Source organism: Corvus brachyrhynchos, unplaced genomic scaffold (assembly GCF_000691975.1).
Source record: "Corvus brachyrhynchos isolate BGI_N302 unplaced genomic scaffold, ASM69197v1 scaffold245, whole genome shotgun sequence".
Lineage (NCBI taxonomy): Eukaryota > Metazoa > Chordata > Aves > Passeriformes > Corvidae > Corvus > Corvus brachyrhynchos.
Genome location: NW_008238988.1, coordinates 4,608,135 through 4,617,847, shown reverse-complemented (window position 1 = coordinate 4,617,847; position 9,713 = coordinate 4,608,135). Strand labels below are relative to the sequence as shown.

At 45.5% G+C, this 9,713-nt stretch overlaps 1 protein-coding gene across 1 annotated transcript in view; it reads right to left on the bottom strand.

Moving 5' to 3' along the window:
• Window positions 1-7,029: 7,029 nt before the first annotated feature.
• The window catches only part of WDHD1 (WD repeat and HMG-box DNA binding protein 1), a 25,926-nt gene continuing 23,242 nt past the window's right edge, over window positions 7,030-9,713 (bottom strand). The window contains 3 exon segments of the mRNA XM_017738932.1: window positions 7,030-7,925; window positions 8,490-8,625; window positions 9,617-9,713. The exon segment at window positions 9,617-9,713 is cut by the window's right edge and continues 13 nt beyond it. Of these exon segments, the coding sequence (XP_017594421.1) occupies window positions 7,725-7,925; window positions 8,490-8,625; window positions 9,617-9,713 (434 nt within the window). The 3' untranslated portion in view covers window positions 7,030-7,724.

The following is a 9,713-nucleotide window of genomic DNA, read 5'->3' as shown; positions in this document are numbered from 1 at the left end:
CTGGGATGCAGGTTCATGCCCTGCACAGCAGCTCCCAGCATCATTCTCCATTTTCTCCCCATCCCCTCAAACTCCTAGAGCTGGTCCCTTTCCCACCAGGGTGATGTTGGCACACCCCCACCCTGTTGCTCCCTGGCACTGCTGGAATGCCACCATCACCATTCTGAGGTGCTGTAGGCCACTGGGCTTGGGATGCAGTCACCAGAATGATCCCAGCAGTGGACTGACCGTCCTTGGTGACCATTCCCACCACCTCATCCCAGCTGGGCTTCTATTCCCTCAGACCCCTGGTCTCTGCAGACACCTTCCTGCTGCAGGGCTGATGTGTCCCAATGCTTTCATATTCCCACCCATGATTCTGGAAATGTGCTAACTCTGATGACCAAGACCAAATATTTTGGGAATCTGTGGGGATCTTGTTGACATGCCACCCCAAAAAGTGGCAAACGCAGCAGACAGAGCACAGTGTGGGCTCAAGTGTTGGGGAACAAATAAATGCTGGGGCAGATTTTGGAACACAGGTCCCCTCCAGCTGGAGTTATTCTGGGATTTTATGAGCTGGAAACTGAGTCTAAAGGCTCAGCTGAGCATAGGGTGAATGCTCCATCACCCAAGCACGAGCAGGGGGACTCATATTTTCTGGATTGCCATCAAATAAATGGCCAAAATCTAAAGGAGCCACAAACCCTTCTTTTCACACCATCGGCCCTTAAGGCAGCAGGGACAAATTGTTCCCCTCTTGTGCCTAGGAAATGGTAAATTGCTGGAGAGATAAGGAGGGGAAGGACCTGTCAGAGGGTGGGGTGTGGAGTGTGATTCACTGGCTTTCCTCCATCTCCTCCTGACACAAGAGCTGCATTGAGCTAAGACAAGCAGGAGGGGGAAAAAAAGAAAAGAAAAAAATACCCCAGCAGCTGTAACACACTCCACATTTCCACATTTATAATTTGGTTTCTGATCACAGGTTTTACCAGAAGAGTCAGGATGACTCAGGTGAAATCCAGCAGCCGGCCAGGCTTTACTCCATCTCATTGCCCCGGGCTCCGATTGGAAACAGGAACTGCTGTACCAGAGGATTTGGAGCTCTGAACTGCATCCCTGCTGCTCCCCAGACACCCAGCTCATTTCCCAATCCTCTGAGGATGTCCAAATCCTCTGTTTGAACCAGACAAGTTCCCTCACTAAAAAACATCCGTGGGCCTCGGCAGAAGGATTGCGCTTCCCTTTGGATCCCGGCAGAGCAGACATGGTTCAGAGGGCTGGGAAACGTTCCTGAGGAGCTTCAAACCACTGAGACCTAATCATCCATACAGAAGAGGGGTTAGCAAAGGGCATCTAAGCATCTTGGCACTCCCAAGTCTTTGCTTTCTTTGTTTTCTTGGAAAAGAAGATAAGCTCCCTTCGGAGTCAACCCCGGCTTTGTAACAGCCTGAGCTCAGCTGCTGTGGGAGGTGGTTGTAGTTTTTCTCCTATTTATGGGGTGAGAAGGGCAGTTTCCAGCTTATTTGCCAGTGTGATCACTGCCTGGCTGTGCAGAAAACCACTTTTTCCGGGGATGTTTGAGCAGAGATTGCACACACAGGAGCTGATGCCAACAGTTCTGTTGCCAACATGGAATTAGTAGGTTCAGGTAACTGGGATTTGTGCCAGGATCTAGAAGGACACAGTCCAATTTCCAGCCACAGTGGTGTCCTCTCCCTCTGAAACACAACCCTACATAAGCTGGCTAAGAAGAAGCACTAAGACTTGGCCTTTTGGGTTTTTGGAGTATCTTACAATGAGATTTTATTGATAGTTCCCTGTTATTTATGCCTCATGTTCTCATTAAGCCTTCTCAAATAAATTTTTCTTTGCTATTTCTGAATATATACCAAAAAAAGAGTGAAATGCAGCTATAAACCAGAAGAATTAATGAATATTTAGGGTTGGAAATTACCTCTAAGACCACCAAGTCCAGCCATTAACTCAGCACTGGCAAGGCCACCAGTAACTCAGATGCCACATCCACAGGACTTTTTAACACTTCCAAGAGTGGTGATCCCACCACTTCCATGGGCAGCCTGTTCCAACGCCCGACCACCCTTTCAGTGAAGAAATTTTCCCTAATACCTGATTTAAACCTTCCATGGTGCAACTTGAGGCCATTTCCCCTTGTCCTGTCCCTGTTCCCTGGGAGCAGAGCCCAAACCCCCACCTGGCTGCCCCCTCCTGTCAGGGACTTGTGCAGAGCCACAAGGTCCCCCCTGAGCCTCCTTTGCTCCAGGCTGAGCCCCTTTCCCAGCTCCCTCAGCTGCTCCTCATCAGACTTGTCCTCCAGACCCTTCCCTGGAAGTAATGTGCCCTGTCTTTCTCCTCTCAGCTTGCTCAGAGCTTCGAGGTTATTTTCACTGTTTAAAGAGAAGAAGTTCTTGAAGAGCAACAAAACAGGGAGTGCAAAAAGTCCTGAGACTGTAACTTGAATTACTTTGAAATGTAGAATAAGGTCTAGAGGAATGAAAGCCCTGTGCACCCACTGAAGGGTACTGGGAGCCCCTGAGAGAGCCTGGGTGGCTGCTGAGGGCCAATGTCCATGGGAAAGCCCTTCATAGGCCTCTCTTGACTTTGAAAGTGGGGAAAATATCAAACAGGGACAGGATGGAGCAGGTCTGTGTTCAGGCTCCAGCTCCCTGACCTGCTTCAGTCTGTTGAGCTTCCTCATGGCTTGGGTGGCATCGAGTGGGACCCAGCTGGGAAGGGCTGGAGCATCACTCCCTGTGTGCCAAAGGTGCTTCTCAGGGTTGGAAGAAACTTCTCCATGCCAAAGCTAAGGGTGAAATACCCTGGGCAGTCTTTACTGGGGCAGATGAAGCCATTTAAAAGGTGTTTCAGAGGGAATTTCTGCACCAACAGCTGCTGAAAAGCTGTCAACATAAATCAAAACCATGCACAGGAGACACCTGTTTTTCCTCTATTGGCTACAAAATGGGATCATTTAGGGCTGGGCTCAGAGCTTAAAGTTAAGTCATGATGAATTCCATGTTCTCAAACCACCTGCACCGACCCAGAGCATCATTAACAGCTCAAGCAGCAAAAGAGCAAAGCAGATCAATCCTGCTGTTCACAGCAAGCCAGGACGTGGACCCAACGTGCTCCTGGAGTAATAGCTGAGCCCACAGAGGCAATGGATGGCAACATCCCAGCCTACAGACATCCTTCCTATGCTCTGGAAACACAGCCTGAGATTTATCAGCCCCTGGAATCACAGTGCGTCAGTTGAAAGAGTGAATCACGAGCAGTTTAATTCTATTACCCAGACTAACGAGCAAAATTGATTACAGGCTCCTAAAATACTAATCTCTTACAGGAGGATTTGTTGCTCCATGAGGACAGATGATCCCCAGGGTCTGAGGGGTTTTCTGAAGATGGGATCTGCACTTTAACTTCCTCGGTGGGGTCTCACATTTTAGGGATGAGACTGGAGGTGGGGGCAGCAGTTTTGCCCTGCCCCAGCTTTCCTTTCCTGCCTTCGCAGAGCAAGTACACAGGATCTCATGCCAATGGGCCTTTCCCCCCGAAAATTTGGAAAACTTCAGAGGGACTAGCCCAGGTAGGCAGTAGCAGGTGAATTCATATTTATGAACGTGAAACCAGAAATATAACACAAGTCTCCAGGCTCACATGGACCTGTTCCCAACAGAAGCTACCTGACTTCAGCCAGGACGATCTTCAGGTCCCTCCATTCCATGCCATGCCATGCCATGCCATTCCATTCCATTCCATTCCATCCCATTCCATAACCAAGGGTGGCCTTGGACTCACACCCCAGGTAGATGGGAACAGCAGCCGTGTCCCTGCATCGCTGCCCTCAATTGCTCCTCACTGTTATTACCCCGAGATATCGATAATGTGATTTGGAGACCAGACTGTTCCCTGGCAACACATGGCTTGAAACTATTCCTGCAAGTTTTCCCTGCCATTCGTGTCCAATTGTGTCAGGATCAAGTGGCTCTTTTCACAGCCTGGATCGGTATTTGTGTTTTGCCTGCCTTTAAGTAAATTATTTACTATCAAATTTGTTCAGCAGCATTCAGCTGAGCACGTTCAGTGCATCAGCCAGGCAGAGGGAGAAGCCAGATCTGCTGTTCTCTGTTAAAGAACTCCATGAGACACCTGGCTGCCTCACAGGCAGCTCTCACAACTCATCTTCTCCCTGGATTATCCAGCCAGGACCACCAGAGTTATGTTCTCTGGAAGGAAGCTGAGGTGCATCTCCCAACCAGAAGACCTTTAAGAGGGGAAATCTTGTCCAAATACAGGTTCTCCCTTGCCCTGAGAATCCAAGAGTGATGGATCCATCCTGACTCTCCCATTCCACAGAATCATTTGGCCTGGAAAAGACCTCCAAGATCACCAAGTCCAAACATCAAACCAAACCGCTGGGATTTGTAGCACAGCCAAAGAAAAAAAAATCACGCAGGTTCCTTGGCACAGTTTCCAAGTTCCTGGTTTTCCAGCAGAAAGGTGGCAAATTCAGGACAAACAAGCGTTTCTGAAGACTTCAGTGAAATTCTATTGAGTTATTCAGCAACATTCTTTTAAAAAAAGAGACTGAAAACAAACAAACAAAAGAAAATCAAAACCAGATAGTAGAGATTTAACTGTTTTCACTTGAAAATCCATTTCACATTTTCTGTTTCTTGGTCTGGCATTTCATTTCCACTTGAATTAGGATTTATACTTACCCCTGTCCTGCCAGTGCTGTTGCTGGATGAGTGCGCCCGTTCCTGACTGTCTCAGCACAGCTCCCTGGAAGGCTCCAGGTGATGGAGGATGTATTTGTAGCTCTGCCTGGAGCTGTGTAATAGAGCAAAACCCATCTTTGATGATAGAAATGTAACAGCAGCCTCGTGGGAGATGATCCGCCCAGCACTAAAGCAGCTGGAATATTCACTGCCGTGGTCTCAAGAGCCCATTTGCTGTTTATTTTATGGCCGTGGACAGCAATCACCAGGGAACAAGTCCTGGGAGGAATGGCTGAGGGAGCTGAGGGGGCTCATCCTGGAGAAAAGGAGGCTCAGGGGGAACCTTGTGGCTCTGCACAAGTCCCTGACAGGAGGGGGCAGCCAGGGGGGAGGGGGGCATGTCTGGCTCTGCTCCCAGGGGACAAGGGACAGGATGAGAGGAACAGCCTTAAGTTGTACCATGGGAGGTTTAGATTGGATATTAGGAAAAAATTATTCATGGGAAGGGTTTTCAGGCACTGGAACAGCTGCCTAGGGCAGTGGTAGAGTTCCCATCCCTGGAGGGATTTTAAAACCGTGTGGATTTGGGGACCCTGGGGACACAGGTCAGTGGTGGCCTTGGCAGTGCTGGGGAATGGTTGGACTCCATGGCCTTGGAGGTCTTTTCCAACCTTAAAAACTCCATGATTCTACCCACAGTCACGCAGTTCTGATGCAAATTTTCAAATCTGGTGTTGGAGAGAGCTTTGCCAGCTCTAACCTGCTGTGAGATCCAGACTGTGAGCCCAAGGCTGTGGACATCAGGTCTGATGAAACCCACAAATGTTACACTGCAAAAACTGCTATGATGGCAGAAAAACCAGATGGAAATCAGGGACTTGCAGGATGGTGCCCAATATCCGCAGTGATATCCATGAAACCACCCCCTCATTCCAGGAGCCTCCTTTTAAACCAACCTTTGGCGTGTTTGTTCACAAGAGCTACACGATTGCAAACATCCAGCTCGCAGAAAACTCCCCTGGAAATTTACTTTGGCTGTTTCCTCCCTCCACTGGGAGCCAAAGGGACTTTGGATGCTCTGTAGGACCAGTTGCTTGCAGCAGTGGATGCCTCCCCAGCTCCAGTGGAAGGTTTCCCTTCCCACTTCCAACATCAGGCCTGTAGAAAGGGCTCTGGACAGGCAGCTCCAACATGGATTTTGGATGTGGATTACAAGAATTACCTGGAACATCTCCCAGCACCACACGTGAGATGCTCAAGTCACCCTCAGAACAACCTAGTCTGGGAGAAAGAAAACATTTCCATTCACCAAGCCCAGTAATTTTTCATCAGGATGTTTTCCCTATCACTGCAATCCCATTTTTCCCAAATAGGGAAAAGCCAAATAGGCTTTACTGCCTAAAAATAAATCCCAGTCTCTGATACAATAATTTCTTCCCAAAGAATGCAGAAAAATCACTATAATGTGCTGCTTCTCTCCTGAGCTTCCTGCATTATGTCAGTGCAAAAAATCATTTATGTTAAATATTACTTGTTGTCCACCATCAGCTCAAACAAATGAAAGTAACAGATAAGAACTGTGGATGACAGAAGTATTGAAATTGTCAGGCCTTCAGGACTTTCTCTGTTTGTATTTCCCATCCCTGGTTGACATCACGACCCTCTTTGTTTTCTCCAAAATGACCTACAGCCATTGCTAAAATAGTCTAATAAAACTATTCTTATGCTAAAATGTAATGGCTTTTACTGAAATCTCACTCAATCTTCAGTCTACAGATTTCAATGTTTAAAGTGTATTTTTAATGGAAAGTCATTTGCCTTTTATAGAACCAAAGAATTGTTGAAGTCGTAAAAGATCTTTAAGATCATCGAGTCCAATGATGTATTTTCAGTAATAATCACAGTGGTTTGGGTGGGAAGGGACCTTAAAGCCCATCCAGTTGCCACGGGCAGGGACACCTTCCACTAGCCCAGGTTGCTCCAAGCCCTGTCCAACCTGGCCTTTCAGGGCTGGGACAGCCACAGCTTCTCTGTGCCAGTATGAAGAGGAATGAAAAAAGAAAACAATGAAAGGATGTGCAAACACAGGAAAAAAAATAATTTGAGAACTCTTCAGTCTCAGCTGTCATGCTAAAATGTTACATTATTTTAACTGATCTTAGAAAACCTTTCAAAATTTGAGTTTGCTTCAAATACATTTATTAGACATGATGCCCTGTCTCCAGAGCAGGGTAAAAACAACTGACTGCCTTAGGGCTGGTAGGTAGAAATCTGTTTCCCTTAATTACAACTGCAAAGGGGACTCCAGCACCTTAAACAAAGAAACAGCCACATTTTATTTAAAGAAACAAACATTACAGAAACAAACATTAGAAACGTTACAAGTTCTGAGCACTTTCTGGACCCTGCTGAGACACGGATTGGGAAAGCACCTTTGCACAGTCTGGAGTGGCTTGGCTTTGCACACCTGACCTTCCTAACTCAGCCTCTGCTCTGGTTTTCTATCCCTGCCCACATCACTGCCACAGATGTTGAAAATGCAGCTTCACATGTTGCTGGTGTTCACCTTTCTCCCCCTCTCACCCATTTCCTTGAGTGTCCTACTCTCACAGGCAGTAGGAATGGTAGTGAAGCCATTATTTTGCCTCTCTCAAATCACAGGGCAGATTTTGAACGTAGTTCACCCTCCCCAGAAGGATTAATGTGCATTTAGCACTCAGTATCACCAGTACCAAGGCACACAGCGTGTACCACAGCTACACAGCACTGCTCAGCACTGTGCTGCCAGGGAACAGGCCCATGAGCAGTAACTTGTAAAAGACTGTGAGAGGGGATTCAACATTTCTCTCAAAACTTGCTAAGAAAACACTTTCTAACAGACTGTTTGGAGCCAGGCACTCTTTTTGCCAGTGCTCTTCGAGCATGGCAGCCAATTCCTCAACACAGAGGAATTCCTTCCATGAATGCTCTCAGAACACAGACACTGAGAAGGCACCACTTCATTCAGCTCTGCTTGAAGGCAAAAGCTGACAATCTGTTGTTTGTGGATTGATCTAAAGGCTTGGATTTTTTGGATACGTTTGTGTCCTCGGATTTCTGCTCCTGGCTCTTTTTCACTTCATCTTCCTCAGCTGCAGGACGCTTTCGCTTTTTGTCTTCTGTTGAGTCATTGACTCTTCCTCCTCTTGCTTTCTCAGTCCACACCTTTGAAGGAGAACAGAAAACTACAAATTAGGCCACAAAACTCACCACTTTGTTTTATACACCCTATTACTCTGATTTTAAGGTACTGAAATAATTCCTGTGAAGAACTAATAAGGATTAAGTAAGGAACTATTTCCTCACTTTCTTGTCTTCTAACAACATTGTCCTTCTTTTGAAACTGTATATGAAATTGAAGATCTTAATTGTCTTTCTGGAGAAAAGAGAAACCCCAAAAGGCCCAACAAGTTAAATTAGAACAAATTTAAGCCCCAGTGAATTAAGCCTGGCTATGTGACCTTAAACTCGTTCCTTTCTCTTTTGTTATTTGTTCATTGATTCCTCTCAAAAGCCTCACTTCGGAAAAGCTGCTTTCTGATATTGCTTATAATTCAGTTTATATTTTAATAAATTATATGTCATAGATCAAAGCACAATTCTAAACTGAAATCCATGAAGATGGACAAGAGTGGAATTTAAAGAAAAAATTCCTAACTGAAAATAACCCAGGGATTCACTGGAGGGAAAGAATTATCAAACCCCCACAATTAGAGAATCTTTTTTTACCATCCTTTCCTCTGATGTCAGCATTCTAAATCGACTCATGCCTTCTTTTATTACTTCTGCTTCGTTCAGATCAGGATTATCTGTCAAAATGTTTGCTCTGTTCTCTTCTAGCCACATCTGGAAACCTGTCTTTGGTCTAAAGCAAACACACAAAAATTGTCTGGTTAAGAAGATTATAGGAAAACCATATCCTCCCAAAGCAACATTTCTGAACAGCACCTAACTGGGCTTTTTTGTTCTCAGAAGACAAGACCTCTCAAGTCAGCAGCCTCCTCTCTCCCACTGCAGGATGCTCAGGGAACATGCTGACAAGGCCAGGCTAAGTCAAGCATTTTTATTAAAACTGTGAGATACATATATGGAGATGAACATTCCAGTTTTAGAATGACAAAGCATAATGGTTCTCTTCCTTTCTGACAGGGTCCCTTCAACCTAAAAATAGAGCACATTCATTAGCACATCTCAGCTCATTCTTCTCACAGCTCTCTTTGCCACTTGTTGTAGAATATCATCTGTAAAGGTTAATGAAAAGAATGCCAGTCCAAATGAGCAATAATTACCTTCATCTTCCTCAGGGTAAATGAAGCCTAAATGAAACATGATTGTAATAATGCAGGTTTCATGAGGATTGGGATTGTTGGGAAATACATCTGCTTCCCAGGAACAAGACAGATTAGACCCTTAGCTAGGAAGAGATGAGCTCCTCAGGTGATTCAAGTTTTTGTTGACCTTCTCTTTTAAAAAGCCCACCAAAATAAAGCTTTTACTCTTTCACATAAGACCCTTAGTTTTGAGACTCTGAGATTTTCTAGAGATGTTTAAACTTTCAGTATTTCCTGTACTTGGAACTGACACAGCAGCATGGTTTCATTTATCAAAGGTCATTACAAGTAGTATCAAGGCAAAAACCATTGCTTAGAGCCCCAAAATTATATTTTGAATTGCTCATTTAGTACTCACTCCCACATTTCTGAAGTGGGTTCACAAATATGACAACTTGTGAGCTAAACCTCAATCTTCATGTTGTATTTCTTTGGCCAGTCCAACATCTTCAGAAATAAAATAAGTTCTGGACTTGCATGTCTATCAAAATTGGAATATGGCATTGAGATGCAAGTGTCTCTCACCTTCTGTTTTCAGTGTTTTCCTGTGCAGTGACTTTGGCTTCTTGGGACTCGTTTTCTGCTTTTTCTTCTCTTTCTTCCACTGTTTTTTCAGCCGGAT